Source organism: Rutidosis leptorrhynchoides, chromosome 4 (genome assembly GCF_046630445.1).
Source record: "Rutidosis leptorrhynchoides isolate AG116_Rl617_1_P2 chromosome 4, CSIRO_AGI_Rlap_v1, whole genome shotgun sequence".
Classification (NCBI taxonomy): Eukaryota; Viridiplantae; Streptophyta; class Magnoliopsida; order Asterales; family Asteraceae; genus Rutidosis; species Rutidosis leptorrhynchoides.
In genome coordinates, this window is record NC_092336.1 from 397,905,957 (window position 1) to 397,927,258 (window position 21,302).

Sequence of the window (21,302 nt, forward strand, 5' to 3'; positions counted from 1 at the left end):
TAGACAAAAGAGACATTGACTTAAATAGTGTTAGATGTCCAGTTTGCGACAGCGACCTTGAATCGGTTGATCATGCGATATTTGATTGTAAGTTCTCCTTCGATGTATGGTCTCGTGTTCTCAAATGGTGGAAATGCAATAATAACATATGCTCGGGTGACTTGCTTCGGGGAAAATCCTCTCTTAATATGTCATCTCTAGGCTCAAAAATTTGGCAAGCAGTGGAATGGACATGCGCCTATTCGTTATAGAGGAATCGTAACTCTTTGGTTTTTCAAGGCAAAAGTCATATCTCGCCGGTGATTCTTAATGAGATCCAAGTAAAAACCTATGATTGGATCTCGAATAGAGTCAAAGGAGTTAACATTGATTGGCATACTTGGTTAGTTAGTCCTTGGATGTATGTTTAGTCGATTGGGTTGCAGTCTTTGCCCCCAAATTTGTAATTCTCGTTTGTTCGGTTGGATATATCCGGTTCTTGTGGATATATCTTTGTTGTACATCTATAGTTATATAATAAAATTACCTTGCTTTTCAAAAAAAAAAACTCAAGAAATATTACAAAATTTAAAAGACTATTTGAAAACTAAAAATAGCATGGGAAAAAAATTCAAAGTGTTTTCCAGCTAATATTTTGATAATTAAAATCCTTAGAGCAATGTTAAAACGTTCACTATATGCTCTTACAATAACCATCTAACCATCTTAAAATATAAAGAACATGGAAAAGGTCGAGTTACGGGAGATTCAATTAGGTTGTGTACACTTTAGAAAACTCGTTTATTTCTTGTGCATGCAATCATCTGAATTTTATTTCGTAAGCTGTTTATGAACGTGACATCTATATCTATCTATATTCAATATATTCTGTATCTATATATAATACTCCCTCCGTCCCAGATTAATTGTCCCCAGACAAAAAACACACAGTTTTAGGAAATCTCACTAACTTTATTTCTCCACCAATGAAATATCTTCTCTCTCCATATCCACCAATGAAATATCTCCTTTCCTTTCTATTTATGAAAGTAACAAAAAATAAATAATAATATAAAGATTAAAGATAATACATAAATCCAAAATAGTGAAATACAAATCGAAAGAGGAAGTTAAACGTCCATTCGAATGAGGAAGTTGACGTGGACGTTAAACAAACTTGTACTAGATCATTATTATTTTCCAATTATTGCTAACGATAAATTGACAAATTTGTATATAGATTATTTTCAAGTAAATGATAACTACAAAGATAGCGAATAAAAGTTAATCATGGCTTTTTCAAAAGATTTTCTAAAGCATCCATTAGACTATTAGAGTTATTATTTACACGCTTTAAATAGAAATTAAGTAGTACTAGTAGTAATATATATATATATATATATATATATATATATATATATATATATATATATATTTTTTTGGCGAAAAAAATTAAAACTCATATAAAAACGAGGTCGTTTTTCAAAGGAAAACGCCTTCAACAAGAATACAAAAGAAACAAGGCAAGCGGACGCTCGCGTCTAGAAAGCAACCATCTAAATAAACGACGAGCTTCCCTAACAACTCGAAAAACTCTTAAAAGAAACTAAACAAATCTAAGCCAACCAACATCCAAACTAAGCAATCTAACTAGAAATCAACAAACAAAAAAGGACAACAAAGGCTCACGAGACAAACCCAAGATCTCAACCTCTAGGTCCCGCTCTCTTCAACTTACCGTTAACCGTTTCTTTCAGAGTGTTCTTCCCGGAACACACTCTAGAATAGCAACTATTTGCGTAGTTATGGATTAATTTAAAAACGTTTTGCGTAGTTATGGATTAAACACATTCTTTAAGAGTAGTAATTTTATCACTGTCAATTAAACACACTCTAGAATAGCAACTAGTAATTTTAAAACGTTTTGCGTAGTTATGGATTACTTTAAAAAAATCATTTGTTAAAACATATACTTAAAATAAATTACACTTTAAAAATCAAAGTGAACATTTTAAGAGGGGTTATAATTAGTAATTTTAAAGTGAACATTTTAAGAGGGGTTATAATTACTATTACTAATAATACTATACGTAGACAATCACACAAAAATGTTGAGACACAAAGACTATCTTCTTACCAACGAAGAGAACATAACCCCAAAGCAATGATCAAACCTTCTAGCTAGATTACAATGAATTGATTTTGCTAGTTTTATAACTATGTGACATTGCTTATCTTCAACTTACTAACTTGTTCAACACATGAACTTTCGATTTAGTTCACCTCTAAAACACAAGGCTAACACAGTGGCATAGTGAAATATGATCCCGGCGTATTTCAACAAGGTAATTATATAATCAAAAGTAACATTTCATTCATTAGCCAAAATGTTATGTCGAGAACATTCATGTCAGCTTACTAACCAGGACAAAGTCCCAAAGATACCACACACAAGCAAAAGCGCAATGTTATTTACATCATCTACATGGAGATGGATATATAGCCAACCAAAAGACACCATAGCTAAAAACCAAAAATCATATCATAACCCAAAAAGTTTAAGTTAGCAGACTGATACCCCTTCAGCAGAAGAACATCACACTCTTCACATTATCGTGAATGACTGGAAGTGGATTAACCTCACTGACCCGGTCCCTAGTTGCTCGCTGCCCACGTGAATCACTATCAGACAAATCTCCTGCTGCCACGTAGTAACGAGCACGGAATGCAGCCAAATGCGCATAGTATGCTGGAGGAACTGCAACATGTAAATTAACATTAGGGATCAAAGTTTATAAAAAGTAACACATGATGAGAAATAGACAACGGTTGCATAAGTCTAGAAACAGTAAAATAGTATTTGCAACAATAACAATGAAAGATTGGACAAAATGAATAAAATACCTATTGAGACAGATCGCGTACACCTTGCATACCTGAAATTTTAAATGTCAATTAGAATAGGTCTAACAACTACAAGAAACTAAAGAAATTATGATAGTTTTAGTTGATTTACGTGTAGCACAGATTGTTGGTGAGCATTTGTAAACCGTCAGCAGTGAATTTGTTCTCATCATACAAAACATGATAATGTGTGGGCCGACTAGTTCCCTGCAAAAGAGCCACCATCAAAATATATCAGGTGTGTAGCATGCAATAAGGTTAGAACTATAACAGAAACATAACTTAATAAAAAATAGAAGAAAAAGAAAGATGAATAAACAAGATTACAAGTCAGTGAAATATTCTATTCTATGTCAACATTAAATCAGAAAATATATAAATTTCATATGAAGCAAGTGGTACACCTGAATACCAGCATGGCTACATAAGTAAAAATCAAATTCAGTAGGGTGGCATATCTTTGTGTCAACAACGGTCCCTAGCAAAACCAAAACAAAGAAATAAAAAGACAAATTCATAATTCATATAATAATCAGTATATAACAAAACATGGGTTACGCATCTTAATATATGACAAACCTGGAAGTATATTTCCACTCCTGTCAGTAGTACCCCTATCCATATGCCTTGCGGGGAAGAAACGAGTGTGGTGCCTCTTTTGAACTACAATAAATGTTACAGGAGGCATGTAGTTCTCTTCCAATGATACACAAGCCTAAAACATCAACAATCAACAATCATGTTTAATAAAACATGGCAAACCAATTTAAAAGGTTTAAACCAAGAAAATAAAAATAATTACCTTTCGTATTTTATCCATCTCATTTAACAGCACCTCATTGAACTGGCCTTCACTAACGCCATCCCTATGATATAACATACCAACATTAGGAAAAATATCAAGAAAGTAACTTTGTAGCAGAAAGAATAAAAATAATGTCACCCACCTGTAAAATATGATTCGGTGGGGTTTATGCCCAGTTGACTTCCTGAAAGAAATCAAAAGTTCCCTGCAAAAGAAAAATGAAGGCAAGATGAAGATGAAAAAAAGACATTGCATTGAAGACCAAACCAAGACCTGTTTGTGAGATCATTAAACCTTACCTGATCAAGCCTCCATGAATTATGCCCCTTTTCGAGTCTGTAGAGGTTGTGTACAAATCCTGAATGATCTCCTGCCTATGTGGTTGGGCAGACACCAACGCTTTGTATTTTGTGACTTGAGGCCAATCCATGGACGCAACCACCTAAAAGACAACAGAGGATAAAATATTGAAAAATTCATGATTGATGATAGCCAAATACATGAAAACAAATACAAAAAGCAGAAAAAAGAGATCAGGTAACATGTAACTTCTAACATGGTTAAAACATATAAAAGTAATTAAGGCCAGCCATCAACATTTTGTGTCCTTTTTTCTGAAATCCATGTATAATTAGTAATGTTAGAAACCACATTGGTTAGAAAAAATAAACTTTTTCCAGATAAAAGATATTTACTACATGTTAAAGCAATTGTTGAAACTAACACATGTTTTCATTAAATCAATCCGCAAGTGTTTAAAATTTTGCAGGCCGTAAATAATACAACCCCTTTTCACTCAAATTGAGTAAAATAAAATACCCTTTTCGAAAAATAAAAATCTGACAATGGCATGAAATGACTAAAGTACCATTTTCGAATATAAAAATCTGGTGAATAGTAAAGTTATGTTGTCTAATGATATAATTTAAATTAAATTATAAAATATACAAATATTGTAGCAGAAAATAGCAACTTACAGCAGCTATGGAAGCACTAGAATCCTCTCCTGGTTGGGGATGAGTGACATCAGCTCCAAATATAATAGTTGGGCGATCGGTTACATAAGGAAGCCTGTTGCTAATCGCTGCAGATAAGACAGTATTCCTCCCGCCCACCTAATAATTATATTATATTATGGTTCACAAAAGATTTAGCATTTGTGATGAACAAACAGAATAAATAACTTTATGGCAAAAAAACTGACCTTCACATTAATCTTGAGAGAAACATTTTCAAAATACTGATTGCTAAGCTTCATGACATGTTGTGGCTTACAGCACTGAGACACAATACCCAACTCTGTCTCCAACACCCGTTTGATCCTTTCTGTGGGAGAAAACATGCGTAATCATTAAAATATTTACTGATAATCTGGTGTATAAACTATAATATGTATATGTATACAATAAATAGAGTAAATCAACTTACCATATGATCCTTTAGCTTCAGGAAGGATTACAAAAAGCATCTGAAGTTGATTCCCGGGGGCAACCTTTGCTAGTTGTTGGTTACATCGAGACTGAAGATCCACAAGTGCTCTCTCAATATTGTTAGGTGAGGCATAACTCATTGGAATCAACGGTTGGGGATTGAACACCTTCAAAAAGTTACAAAATATTAGACGGATAACGGATTGCTTATGGAGTAAAAATGTAAAATGGAGAAACGAAGACATATACATACTATTCCTTTACTCTGACACATTGATACAAGTCCATGACAAAATCGCCCAACATTATTTTCATTCTGCCTTGAAAAGTTGATTATTGTCCAATAATTCACAGTACCACCATTGACCACTTTCTGTAAGAAAAGGACGCTTTAAGAGTCATTAAAAATAATATTAATATATTGAAATATAACAAATAAATGAAAATGAATTAGAACATCACCAGATCAATCATATTCCACTGACCCACAGATGGATTGACCTCAGACGAACGGCCTGACTCATGATACCTAAGCTGTAATGTAAAGATAAAAATTAAATTGAAGAATAAATACAATAAATGACCTGTGAAAAGAAAAAAAACATAGCTGAAAGCGTGAACGTACGGGTGGAGGTGGCAGAACTCGAGCATCAATAGAAGTGAGCTGTTCCCTTACTCGCATTCCAAAATCTTTGTTTACAAGCCTATCCTTATTGTATTCATTGCTCTGCAGAGTCTAATACCCCCAAAAACAAAACAAAAAAAAAAAGTAAAGTTAAATCATCAAAGTTATTTGTGCCCCCTGTTTAGGTTTAAAATACATACCTTCATAATACTTTCCTCTCTGTCCTTCGGTCGCTGGCAGGTTGCTCTTAGAAGATTAGTAACTTGTTTTTCATTCAGCTTTAGAGGATATCGTTGGCCACTGGGAAGCCAACAAACCTATAATTTAATCAAAGTAAAGTCAACATAAGTTAGTTAGTTAGTTAGTCAGCATACAACTACCTGAAAGATTAGAATGAGAAAAAGTTGTGAGCAAAATAAGAATGTAATTGTTACAATTGTTTTTAACTTAATAACAAGAATATAATAGAAGCAAACCTCCATTGGCAAATAGGTAGGTTTTGCATCATTGCCCGCTTGAATAGCCGGAAGATTTGGGAAGCGAAGGTTAATGTTGTACTTCTCGCGAAAATACTGTACAACAGTTTTGGTGGCTCCAGTTTCATCAACAAAGCTAACAAAATTCAGTAAGGGGAAAAAATATATTAGCCAAAAAGAAAAGAAAAATATAAGCAATCTTGTAAGTTTAAACTCATACTTTACTTTAATGCTTCTGTCATATAACTTTTAATATGAAGATCACAAACCAAGACAAAAAAGTATAAAAGACAACCCAACTTACGTTAATTGGTTAACAGGTTGAGGTGTTATCCCTTGAACCTTGTAACGCCTCATGTAATTCTCTCGCCGAACCTCCACCCTAACAACTCTGAGGGCTCTCTTTACCTATAAATTACAGCGACCGAATAAGGAACTGTCAACTTTTCAAACAAGCAATCGCAACATGAAAAAAATATCAGATTTTCACAATATGAATGCACTAATTTAGAATGAAATAGAAGCTCTTTGTTAAATCATGTTAGCGATTACCTTGATACGTTCTTGATCTGAAAGTGGTCTTGATATATCTTTCTTAAGAAATTCTCCCACAAAATCAGACACCAATATTGGTTCATAAAACGCCCTAGCAGACATATCTGCAGACAAAAGTACATTATGGTTCATAATAGCAGATAAAATCACATAAACTGGCCAACTGATAACACATATAAAATCACAATTGTCCAAAAACATACCAATGTTGAGTGACAGTCCCATCTGTGTGGGTCGTAAACTCTGATAAAATCCTTTCCAATACTCTACTCCATCACCAAGCACACCTTTGCCAAATTCCATGCTAAATAGTGACCTCCCAACCATTTCACGACTACATGTTTTATAGAATGGTTAAAATTTTATCAAAAACATAAATAATAGAACGGAAAAGAGTTTAAAAAGTGAAAAGGGATGTTTAACCCGTTCAAAGCTGACTCTCGTAAAACCACATCAAGAGCTTGAATAGTCTCTTGTGGTATATCCCGTTGTCTACCATCCAAAAACTGCTTCAAATGATGAAGATCCTTTTTTGCTGCAAACTTAATAGTGACCTGAAATTCCTTCTCTCTCCTGACAAATTTTAAACCAAGAAGCACATATGAAAATGTTTCTGACAAGACAATAATTAGATACCAGATATTAAAAAATCGGTTACCCATTCGGCTCAGTGTACTTGACAGCAAACTCTTTCGAATCAAAAGGCAAGGGCCCAGCAGCAAATGCGCTTTTCTTCCCATCAAATGCCAACAACATACTTCCCAAGTGTGAAGCACTATATGACTGAATAAGAAACTTCATGATCTCTCTACACTTAACCTTTGAAGTGACTTCAGGAACAATCGTCACCTAATACCAAAGAATAAGACATTAAACTTTCGTAGTAATCCACATTACACCTCATACTTATCACAGATAACACATTGCAAATAAATATCGTATGAACTTCATATAAATTTATAACTTGAAGAAAATTAAAGAAAATTAGAATTTAAATACAAATTCGGATTAGCACATATAGCATTCATCAAAGCAGAACAACTATAATCAAACAGAATCAAGTTCATTTCCAAACTAATTAGCAAGAACTAATACAAAATATAGTATGATTGTTACGAGTGCACTGCAAAATCAAGATATATTACTCCAATATACACGGAGTAATACATTGATAAATACAGATACAGATAAATAAATAAACCAGGGCTATAAATAATCCAAGAGACACAATACCATAAAGAAAATAATTGAAATCTGCTTATGGAAAAATCAAGTACAGATAGTTGCACCGTGGAACAACACTTCAATCAGAAATGTACTATTCACTTGCGTAGAAAAACAGTCAGCAAAGAAATAAATAAATAAATAAATAAAAATATATCCAAAAAAATATAGATCAGTTAGTAAAATTTAATCACTTGAAAAAAATATACTGTGGTAAATAATAAATACATATATGCATACACCTTCATCCCTACAACTAATTTCCATTTCCAGACATGAACATTCAAAAGAAGGAACTATTGTTTGCGTACAGAAACGGAGTTCTTTAAAAAAAAAAAAAAAAGATAAATCTAGCAAAACGCAGTAAAGATCAAACTAATAGTTACGCATCATAAAGAAATAAATGCATAATTCATTCGAAATTAAAACATATATATTATATATTATATAGTATTATATTATATTATTTATATTAATTAATTAATATTTATACGCAAACAAAGACTTAATATAAAGGTCAATAATACTCAACAACAACAGAAATTAAAAATAGGTTAAAAAGTAGTCCTAAACGAAAACCCTTACATCATATTGATAAGGATCCTTGTCTCCGAGATCAACTAGAAAGTGATTAGCCTTAATAACACATTTTCTACCGAGCGTTCCGGTTCCAGGCCTCGCCGGCGTACTCAGATGTTTCGACGATGATGGAATCAACGGCACTGCCTGAGGAGGCGGCGGTGTCTCCGCCACCTGCTGCTGCGTAACCACCGCCGGAGTCCCCGGTTTCGGCATTGACGGTTGTTGTGTAACCCTAGCAGCCGCCGGTACCGGCGCCGACGAACCGATCGATAAGTTTTCAAACTTTCTTGCCGATTGAGAAACCAACGGAGCAGAACCAGAAGGACCAGATCGTCCGGCATTTCCTCTACCGCCGGCCGGTTGAGACGGCGGTTGTGAAGACTGTTGTCTGCCGCGACCTCGTCCACGGCCACCGCTGTTCGGACCACTGCGTCCACCGCCTCTGCCTGACATCGTTATAAACTCCGGTGAACGGTTTTAGAGAGAGAAAGTGAGCAGTTATAGAAAGAGAAAGTATGAAAGAGACAGGGGAGTGGAGTAGGAAGGAAGGCGAGGGAGAGTGTGTGGGTCAAGGAGTTTGTTTATATAGAGGTGTAAAAATGAGGGATAAAATGTGAAGTAAAACTTAAAGGGTGAAATTGTAATTTAACACGTCATACAATGATATGTATTGTAGAGTTGTACGGTACAAGCAAATAATGCAGGCGTTCGACTTACAGAAGAAGATTGTGGATTCACTTCACCAATACGTAAAACACGCATACATACGATCGGTTTAAATTCTCTGTACGTTTTTGGTCCGTATCGTGGGCCAAGATACTAGGATAGTGATGATTTGGTTTTAAAATTTAAATAACTACATAAATGCATAATAAACGACATATTTTATTTAAGAGTATTAAGTATATTAATAATTAATAATAATAATAATAATAATAATATAATAATAATAATAATAATAATATACTCAATTTTAAACAATTTCTTTTAACTTTAATAAATGTTATCCTCACACACCATTTATTTACACTTTTATTTCATAAATTTACAGTTATACTTTTACACTAATATAGAAAGTTAAACTTATATTATTATTCTAAGTATAACTAAAGGTATAATAGTAAATTAGTAAAATGACCCGTGAAATCACGGGTATATTTAAACGAAACAGTTTAATGATATATTTTAGATATTAAGTTAATGTAATGTTAAAGTCATTTAATTTAACTTGTATTGATAATCAATTATGGTTTCAAGAAACTAATATTATTGAGTATGTTATGCATCAAACTTTGTATCAAAACTAATCTAACACGTTACGTTTCTTCAAATTCCATCTCTTTTATTCATTTCTTATCTTTTCAGTTTAGAAGTATGGTAACAATGGAAGGTCTCATTCAAGCAAAAAAAAAATTATCAAAACCTTCAAACTCACAAACCAAAATCTCTCTCACCAAATTATCACATCAATCTTAAAGACAAACTTACAATCTTTCTTCAAATACACACACAACTTGGTTATGTTAAATCTTGATGAAAAAAATATTAATCTTTTAGTACAACCCATGGCTGATTACCCTCCCAATACCCAGAACTTTTCATGTTGGCAACGTACTAATGACCAGAGATGATATATACAAAAATACCACTACTTCCATCAACACTTCAAAACACAACCCAATGCCTGAGTCGTAGGCGGTGATAACTCACGTGCCGGAAATCTGGCGGAAAAGCTTTTATAATGGTCAGAAAAAGTAAAACTCCGGTGGTTACTCCGGGTGGTGCGGGGGGCTGGAAATCTGGCAAGACCAGTTGAGTTTGGTTCGTAATAAAATTTCTTGTAAAATGGTAGTGATTTTTTCTTCTAACATGAAGAGATTAGTGATTAATTTACTGGCCAAGCTTTTGAGGGGTTTTTGGTTTTTGAGTTTCTGCAAAAGGGAAAAGGCATCTCAAATCGCAAAAATTAAAAGAAAAAAATACGGAGTATTATTTAAATGGAGATATGGATATGTAAATGTAGTGTGTATATGAGGATAATTACATATTTAAATTTTTAATTATATAAAATAAATTTAATTAATTAGGGTTAATAACATCATCAAGAGGCTCTCAAATTTTTTTCTTTTTATTTTTGATTTTTTTAATGAATAGAAATAGCTTTATTATGACATAATCATTTTACAATTTTAATAAAAAGTATAGAATAGATCGTGATTAATCACTCCTAAATTGTGATTTTATTTTTCTAAAAAAATTTAAAAGGTATTTATTATTATTATTATTAAAAATATATAAATATAAATACTCAACTTTGAGCGAACTTTATGTTTATAAAATCAACGACATGTTTCTTAGTCGGAATTCATGGTTTCACGGGGCAATAAACTAAATGACTTTAACATTTACATTCACTTAATACCTAAAATATATCATTAAATTATTTCGTTTAAACAAACCCGTGTTTTCACAGGTCATTTTGTATTATTTTTTAATTAAATTAATATATAATTATGACATCATCATTATGAAAAGTAAAGGATAATTAACTTAATAATGACATCATCATTTTAGAGCTTTACATATATTATTATTATTATAGATTAGGTATAGATGAATAAAAAAAATAATGTGTGAGAATCACATCTCTTTCTTTAAAACATGCTCGGTATTAACCTATTACTAATGGAACTCCTACAAACCTGAAAAACAAACACGATATTATGTATCGACATTAATTTCATCCGTATAAAGTAGAGTACACTATATTATACATTATACATTATATTATTATATATATACATTATACATTATTAATAATTACTATTATAATATATTAATTTATTAAAAACTAATACTCCATATTACTGTATCTATTAATTAATTCATTAATTATTAATTAATTATTATAACAACAACAATATAACATCTCAAATATTAAAATAAATACTACGTAATAAACTAGTGAAATAACCCGTGGAACCACGGGGGTTGTTTAAACGAAACAGTTTAATGAAATGTTTTAGGTATTAAGTGAATGTAAATGCTAAAGTTATTTAGTTTAATGACCCGTGGGACCACAAATTTCGACTAAGAAACTTGTCGTTAACTTGGTCATAATAAATGAACTACATTAATTCTCTCATCATCCTCTTCCAATTTTCATTATAATTAATATTGTCTTGTCATAAATGGTACTTATTTAACATTAAAAAAGGGACTCAAAATACATGTTTCAACCTCGCAAAAATCATGATTATTTTTTAATTCTTCTATCATACTATATACCTTCATTTTAAATAGTGACAATATGATTTGACGTATGTTATCGATTTTTAGATTCTTGTTGTTTAAATAAAACATTCAAGGTGTGATAAATTTCATTATCAAATAACATATAAAAGAGAATAATTCTTTGAAAAAACCATTAACAATGATATGAAGGTTTGTACCTGATTTTTACAAACAAAAGGTTATTGGATAATATGATGGAGATTGAAAAAGAAATGTAAAGGTTTGTACAAATTGAAAAAAAGAGTTATGATAATATATGATGAAGATGCTCCGAGATGTATATTTATAAAACAATAATACCGTATTAAATATTATGTCACACCCCCTAAATGGGACCGGGGGTAACTATGACTAACCAATACCAAAACAAAAGTGTAAAAGCGAGAACGACTCTAAATGGGACATTTTTATTAAAATCCAATGTATTAAAGCAGCAGAATTAATTCGTCATTACAAATGAAAATCCAAAATGTAAATTGTAATTTGTTTTAGATGCAATAACATAAATAGTAAATGCGGACTCTATAGCAGCATAGTCCAAGTAGCAAGTAATCTACTCTAATGACCCATCCCAATCCATCCGGACGAATACATTACATTTGGTTACATCGCGAGATACTTGACCTCTATATGATACATTTTACAAACATTGCATTCGTTTTTAAAAGACAACCTTTCATTACATCAAAAGTTGACAGCATGCATACCATTTCATAATATATCCAACTATAATTGACTTAATATTATTCTTGATGAACTCAACGACTCGAATGCAACGTCTTTTGAAATATGTCATGAATGACTCCAAGTAATATCTCTATAATGAGCAAATGCACAGCGAAAGATTTCTTTTATACCTGAGAATAAACATGCTTTAAAGTGTCAACCAAAAGGTTGGTGAGTTCATTAGTTTATCATAATAATCATTTCAATATTTTAATAGACCACAAGATTTCATTTCCAATTCTCATAAATATACGTCCCATGCATAGAGATAAAAATAATCATTCATATGGTGAACACCTGGTAACCGACATTAACAAGATGCATATACGAATATCCCCTATCATTCCGGAAAATCCTTCGGGCATGATAAAAACAACATCGAAGTACTAAAGCATCCGACACTTTGGATGGGGTTCGTTAGGCCCAATAGATCTATCTTTAGGATTCGCGTCAATTAGTAGATCGGTTTACTAATTCTTAGGTTACCAAGCAAAAGGGGCATATTCGGCTTCGCTCATTTACCCATATAATGTAGTTTCAATTACTTGTGTCTATTTCGTAAAACATTTATAAAAATTGCGCATGTATTCTCAGCCCAAAAATATAAAGGGTAAAAAGGTAAATGAAACTCACCTAATGTATTTTGTAGTAAAAATACATATGACTATATTGAACAATGCAGGGTTGGCCTCGGATTCACGAACCTATATCATTGTATATACGTTAAAATATATAATTGTAATCGAACAAGTTTATATATTACTTTAAATTATATGTTATACTTATTTAGTTCGTATATATATTCAAAATGTTTAGTATCTATATATTTAGTTATATTAATATATCTATGTATATATATGATTAGTATTATATAAAAAATATCATTAGTTTGTTATATATAAGTATTTATATAAATATTGTTATTATGGTTGATATGCAGGTATATAAACTATAAACTATTACTATAATTATAATATATGTATTAAGTATATTTTTGGTAAAAATATAGTTATTTGTAACAAAATGATAGTTCTGATAATAATAACTTACTAATAATAATAACTTTCTTAATATCGATAACACTAATAACAATAACGAATTTGTTAAAATTGATACTTATGTTAATAATAATAATAATAGTAAAACTAATAATTACAAAAATGATATTAATACTAATATTAGTGAAAAATAATTATACCGATATTTCTAAAAATGTTGATAGTAATGATAATATTAATAATGTTAATAATATCAATGATGATAATAAAATTAATGATATTCCTTAATAATACTAATAGTAGTAATAATAACTAATATTAACAATATTAGTAACACTAATAATAATATTTGGTAGTAATAATCACACTAATAATAATAAGTGTTAATTAATAATAATACTAATATTACCCCTATATACTAAAACTCATTAAGATTTGTGTAGTTTCAATTGTTTGAGATTGTAGTTTTTAGTTTGCGTTCACACTGCAATCGGCCACTCATCTTTGCCTCAATTTACACAACGACCCCTCAAATTTTCATTTTCTCATGGGTAAAAAATGTAAATATACATTTTTATTAAAATAAAAGAAACAAATTCCACCCGAATCTTTAGCGGGTCCTATCTTCTCGCTCGGTGCGAGTTAAATTTTTCCGAACCCATTGTTCAACTCAAAAAAATCTTACGAACACAACGGGACTAACTATACGCGACACGGACACTTAAAAAATGCTCAATACATCGGACTATATTCAATACATATACACACCTATAATACGCTCCGTTAACTATGAATACGCAACCCAAAGACCCCGCGGCATCGCGCGGGCTCCTTTTTCTAGTTATATTACTACTAGTAATAAATACAATCAAATTAATAATAATACAATTGATAATAGTTTAATTATAACAAATAATAATAAAATAATAATAACCATAATAATAATAATAAATATAGCATATTAAAAAGGAATCTACCTTCAAGTAAGTTTTCATAAAAAGAATGCCTCAAGTGAGGCTCGAACCCGCGACCTCCTATATACCCAACACACCACCAAACCAACAGAGATGTCTCACTTATCTGTTTTATCTCTTATCCTAAATCTATTAAACCCGTTTTATTCTGCTCAACTTCATCTCCTTCATTAATTGAAATTAGATCGAACCAGGGGTTAAAGTTAACAAAAAAATGAGTTGACTAATTAGTGTTAGAAGAAAAAAAAATAGATTCAAAATCATGTAACTAGTGCTTAATTGCATTCGAAAAAAAATATATATATAAAAAGCTGCTGTGCAGCGTATGAACAAAAAAAAATTATATTTTTGATTTTGATTTTAAACGCGTTTTAGTTATAGATTTCTACATGAAATGTCTTTAAAATGATCATTGAAACATACTAGCATTATCAATTGACGCTAAATTTCAACATATTACATGAATTCGCTTGAAGAAAAAATGTTTGACTTTTTAAAACCGAATCTTTGACTCGTGAATTAGAATTCAATATAGAAAATTGGACATTGAAACTTTCTAGATAGTTTTAATGAAGCATTTCTAACAAAATTGCATTATTAGATTTCTAACTTTGATATGGAAACCTGATTTGGCCAAAAAGTATAAAGGCTGGGGACGTGCGAGAGTTTTAAAAAATTTCAATTTAATTCATTCAATAAAATTGTAGTAATTGATAAATGATAGTAGATGTGAAAGAACTGAATGAATTCCCTCATATCACTGATCAGATGCATTGATTTTTAGGAAAATTGTAGTCGTCAGTTTTAATCAAGAAAAGAATAAAAAATAATAATTGAGAGGGATCGAGACATACAACTGATTTTGTTTGGATGCAGAAAAAAATTCGTTGTCTAATTTAGATTGGAGACAGGAGTACAAAGCTTGATGTTGATACATAACAATTTTGGTACTTTTACAGCTTTTATATATATATATATATATAATTTATATTAATAATAATAATATTTATAATAATAGTACTTTTAATATTATTAATAACTCTAAAAATAATAATACTGATAATAAATAATAATTATATTAATTATTATAAAAGTGATAATAATAATATCTTTAAATGGTAATAATAATGATTTGTATTATATATAATAATAATAATGGTTTTATTGATAATAATATCATAGTATTAATCACAAATTTACTACTAACTATATTAATAATGTTATTAATAATGATAACAATAATATTAGTAATAATGATATAATGTATCCAATTTTGTATCTTTATATTATGTATAGTAATAGTATTGATTATTGATATTAATATTTATATTGATTTTAATAAAAGAAATGATAAAATTAATATAGCAATTATAATTTATATTGTAAGTAAGTTTAATATATTGATATTATTAACTATGTAATATTTATTAACTCTCTAATATATAATAACACATATTTACATACTTCATATATATATTACAATATACTTATAATATTAATCATGTATAGAAATCTTATATATTTATATATAGATTTACTTAATAACAACCTTATGATCTTGTATATTATTTTACATACTTGATTCTAATGTTTCAGTTATATTTTATTATTTCCAATTATTATACATACTTTTGTTATAATAAATTATATATATACATATAGATATATGTTCACATTTATTTACATACAATGGTTCGTGAATCGTCAGGAATAATCTGAGGCTAATAAATCCATGTAAATAGTTTAAAAATTTTGTGATTCAATATTACAGACTTTGCTTATCGTGTTGAATTCATATAAGGATAAAGTTTAAATTTGGTCGAAAATCTCCGGGTCGTCACATCTTTAGCAATCATCACCTGAGACAAAACATGCTTCAATTGTCAACCAATATGGTTGGTGAATTCATTATTATGTATCCATTAACCGATGGTCACTTGGATAGAGATGTCACTCTCAATAGGCCTACTCACAATAACTAAGTTTGTGTTATGCATAGCAATTAACGATATCATGGCAGAGATTTAGCATGAAACATAGCATGGCAGCACAGTTATAGTTTGAGTACTTGTGTCTAAAACGTAAAACAGTTTAAAAACAAGCATGTGTCTCATCCCAAAGTTTGTAAACAGTTAAGAAATAGTAAAAAGCGGGGCTATGAAGTTCACCTTAGTTAGTAGTTGAAGTTTCCACGAAAGAGAAGAATGAACGGGAGTAAACGACAGGGATCTCAACCTAAAGATACAAACTTGGTCATTAGTTTGTTCAAGCTAACGAGTAAGTGTTCATAAGAGTTTTATGAGTTGTTGAAATCAAGTTGTGTCCACTATAATCAAGTTTAGATATTGTACAATTTACCCAAACCTCGGTGCTATCAAGTAAGTCTAAAGACGACCAGATGTGGGGGTCAGGAATTTTCAGTTAGACATAGTCTACAACCTTTCGTTTAATCCAAAACCTTATTCTCATAAGCACTCTGCGACATCATCTCGTGATTGTAAGTAGCGGTGAGATTCATGTAAGCCATACGTTATCGGTATGATTATAGTTTCCACGTTTTAGGTGCGTATAGAAATACAACACGTTAATGTATTATTATTATACTTTATAGTTTTATTAATTAGTATAATATAATATATTAATTAATATTAGTTGAATTATAATATTAATTTTTATGTTTATTATTATCATTAGAATTTTATATTATTAAGGTTAAGTAACCTAGATAAGTCTAACTTTTATCTTACCTCAGGTTTTTTTTATCATTATCACTTTATTATTAAACATAATTATCTTTTATATTTTCGCCTCTTTAACTTATCAACTAAGTATTAGTTAAAATATTATTATTCATCTTTATCACATTATCAACTTAATACTTTTATTTATAATCTAATTATCCCTTTTTGCTTTATATTAATTTAAGTATTATATTGTATTATATTTATCACAATATTTTATCATAAACATTAACTAATCCTTATCATGATACATATACTTTAATCATAATTTTTATGTCACCAATTTATATATCCTCATGATCAAGTTTTAAATTCATATCATACATATATCATAATCATTATACTAATATTAACCATGATTATAATCATTATCTTTTAACACTCATAATTATATTACAACTATATTCATAACTCATATTATTTTTCATCTTCATGTTCATGTTTAAAGCTTTATTCATATTCATAAACACTAAGATATAACTTAAAGAAATTAACCAAATAAAAGTATTATTAGTTAGGGTTGTAGGATACCTTAAAATAGATTATAGGCAAGAAAAAGGTGGTGACTTGTGGTGACAATGAAACGAGCAGCGGCAGCAAACAGATGGCAGCAAAACAGAAAAAAAAGTATGGCGGTTTGTTGGTGTGTTCACAGCGAACAACAGCTGCAATCAAGGAGCTGCAGTAGGCGACGTGTGGACTGTTTTGGGTGACGAAAAACCGCAGAAAAATAGCAAGAGAGTGGGTGTATTGGTGGCGCTTTGCAGCTGCACAGAAGCAGCCTGTTTAGGCTCGAAAAGGGCAGCAAAAAGCTGCTGTAATGGCGAGCAGAAGTAGCAGAATGCTGCTGTAAATGGGCGGCGGTAGGAGGCTGCAGACAGCAGCAGAGGGTGGTGAATGGTGGATGTTTTAATGGTGATGGGGATCGGCTGAATTGGTGGTGATGGTGATGGGTAAACTGCCGAACAAAAGAAAAGGAGAAGAGAGATTGTGTGATTTTTTTTGTGATGCAATTTGTGAGCTAGTTTGGGTATCTTTTTATAGGACACAAGATTGGAGTCATAAACACATTAGGACTTCTAAATGATAAGCTTTAGAAAGGTTTAGGATTGGATTCAAATTAGGATTAGAATTGAGGAGGTGGTGATTAGATTAGGATTAAGAGTCTTGGTGTTTATCTTTTTAATTGCATTTGTTTTTATTTTTATTTTTTTTATAATCGTAGCCGCCATTTTTCTTTTATTAATATTATTATATTTTTTTCTCGGCTGTAAACATATACACATATATTTTATATATTTTTTTTATATATTAAGTATTATTACTTTTATTTAACTAGACTTATCCTTTAATTAATTTTAATTGGATCCATTAGTTTAATAGTTTAGAGAAATGCCACATTTTAATAATTACCTAAAGTAACAATATTTTTATTTTCACATAAATGCATAAACTTTAATTTAACAGAGAGTGTCGACTAAAAGTTTACCATTTGGTCAACGTTTTGCTAAACAAAGTTTATGAGCACACAATATCCTAAGGACAATATAATAAAAGTAAATGTGGAAAAGTGAGGGTCGTTATAGTACCTCCCCGTTAATGAAAACTTCGTCCCGAAGTTTTAGGTAGACTTCTCGAATGCTTCTGCGTTTGAGAAGATGTAACACCCCGTCAAAATCCATTAACGGAATGTTAACTCTGGTCCCAGCACTTGGCTTGACTTCTACGTAACAGCAATAATTTACAGCGGAAGCAAATAATACCTGAGAATAAAACACGCAAAACGGATCAACAATAATGTTGAGTGAATCTACAAGTTTTAGGTAATCAATACAGTATGTTTAAAAAATGATATTCATAAAACATTTATTAGTGAAAGACCACCAAAGTTTAATATTAAAAGTTTACAAGCAACGTTTGTCCTGTTTCAAAAGTTTATTGACACTATCATGTCAAGTTTCAAATATTTGTAGACAATACCATGTCAAGTTTCAAATATTTGTTCGTAAATCACGGTTTTAAATAACGTTGTATAATGTCTGAAAAATAGTTATCAGAAAAACAGTTCCATTTCATTGACCACAAGACTTTAAAACGCACAACTCGAAATTGTAAAACGATACATACTTCCTGAGCGCCTGAATACTAACAATGACCAGAGTATAGAAACCACTACACTCCCTTTACCCCATAAAAATGTTATACACTTATTCGAATGTATTTAATGTTCAACGTAAATGCGCCACGTTTAATACATTTGGGCGAGGTTTATCTGACCTAACGGATCCGTCCATCTAAATTGTGCTTACGCGAAGGTAATAAAAGTATTCAAGCTAGGGGATTTTTGAACAATAGCTCAATATGTATAATAAGTACTCGTATCAATCATAAAAAGCATTTATAAAAATGTAGGTAATAAGCATGTATTCTCATCCCAAAAATAGTAAGTAGAAATGAGACTGTAGACTCACCTTTGAATAGCTCTTGAACAAACGTAAGAAAATAACTTGTAAAATTTATATCCGAGTGATGCAACCTAACTATACGTATATAGGTTGGTCATTATTTATGTCCTATAACATAGTAGTTTCATAGAGTAAGTTGTCTTATTGCTCGACTCGACTCGTTTTAAAATAAAAGTCAACTAATTCATGCAAATCAACAAAAGTCAAACCAAAAGTCAAACTTGGTCAAGGTAGTCAAATAAAGTCAACATCATTAGGTTCATGTCAAATGTTGGTCAACATATCAAACCTAAGTAAACTAACACGTTTCAGATCAAAGTTTGTCAAATACGCGATCACAGTTTATCGTCTAGCATAACGTTCATGTACATGTTGCAAACAACGCATAATATCTCATAGCACATATTTCATGGAAATATGGAAAACTCCAGATCTTAACTATACATATAAAAATTTCTAAAAATCAATAGCAGGGCCTCATACGAAGCATACAAGTCGGGTTTCAGAATGGACGCATTAATGGTTCACTAAATCAGTTTCCGACTGCACACCAATCTCGTTTTGGCTATAACTGGAGCTAGGGACATGAAATTGATACAAGGTCAGTGGCCATGGTTCAAGGACAAATCAAATTATCACATATCCGAAAATAAGCAACTTTAGTTCAGCCAATTGGTACAGTTTATTCAATCAAGTTGGATGTTCTGTTTCAGCTCATTTCAGAATTTACCAAAACTATAGCTCTAGTGCGCACAATGTATCAAGTTTCAGAGGTTTCAATAAACTAGACATTTATCAAATAACATGCAAAGATTCATTATCCAGAAGGACAAGGTCTCAAAGCATGCACAAATCAAGTTATAGGGCAATTGGTGCATACGTTACAGATTTGGACAACATACAAGTTACTAGGTTCGTATGCACATTATGCAAGTTTCACAAATCCAAATGATGTAAGGCATGGATGAAAAGTTATCTACTAAAAGTATATTTTACAGATATGCAAAGACCTAAATCATAAACACATGGCAAATGAATTAAAAAGTAAATTTTAAGATAATGATCAAATCAGTTTTTTATGTACGACCAAACAAACATAACGTGAGCTATACAAATCCAAATCGCATGATATCCTAGTCTAACTTGAGTGTTCTTAAGTCATCTATCCATTCATGATCAGTTTACAATTCAATTCCTTGCCCATTATTCCAGAATTCGACATAATCACATATTCATCATAAAAACTTCAATCAATCATCTCTTAATCATATGAAAACGAAAATATGCGAATCCAAAGCCTAAAATTATTAATTTTTCAAGAGGATTTCAAATATATCATAATATTTATCATTCAAGAAAGTCAAGTTTCTGTAATCACAAAAATAAAATTCGGGATTAACCCTAATCACATCAAACGATCAAATTAACGACATCAATTAACAATAACGTGTATCGATTTGAGCAATAGACCTCTTACACTATAAAATATTAACAAAATCAGATCTAAAAAATTAGGGTTTAGAG

The 21,302-nt window shown here is 30.8% G+C and overlaps 1 protein-coding gene across 1 annotated transcript; it reads right to left on the reverse strand.

Annotated features, from left to right (window-relative positions):
- Positions 1-2,312: 2,312 nt before the first annotated feature.
- Positions 2,313-9,112, reverse strand: LOC139844082 (protein argonaute MEL1-like). Its single transcript, XM_071834296.1, has 22 exons — positions 8,584-9,112; positions 7,433-7,623; positions 7,198-7,347; positions 6,978-7,108; positions 6,772-6,878; positions 6,524-6,627; positions 6,220-6,355; positions 5,944-6,060; positions 5,744-5,854; positions 5,581-5,652; positions 5,372-5,491; positions 5,117-5,285; positions 4,893-5,014; positions 4,666-4,803; positions 3,988-4,130; positions 3,831-3,893; positions 3,686-3,749; positions 3,463-3,598; positions 3,288-3,361; positions 2,996-3,090; positions 2,884-2,915; positions 2,313-2,737 (listed from the first exon to the last, which is right to left on the reverse strand). The coding sequence occupies exons 1-22, from the start codon at positions 9,031-9,033 to the stop codon at positions 2,562-2,564; spliced, it is 2,901 nt and encodes a 966-aa protein (XP_071690397.1). The 5' UTR covers positions 9,034-9,112; the 3' UTR covers positions 2,313-2,561.
- Between the last annotated feature and the right edge of the window lie 12,190 nt (positions 9,113-21,302).

Excerpts from the sequence above, each read along its gene's own strand:
- LOC139844082 (XM_071834296.1), bottom strand. The coding sequence starts at position 9,033 with ATGTCAGGCAGAGGCGGTGGACGCAGTGGTCCGAACAGCGGTGGCCGT. Across the intron at positions 7,624-8,583 it reads AGGATCCTTATCAATATGAT|GTGACGATTGTTCCTGAAGT; the intron begins GTAAGGGTTTTC and ends CTTTGGTATTAG. Across the intron at positions 5,492-5,580 it reads AGTGGAATATGATTGATCTG|AAAGTGGTCAATGGTGGTAC; the intron begins GTGATGTTCTAA and ends CTTTTCTTACAG.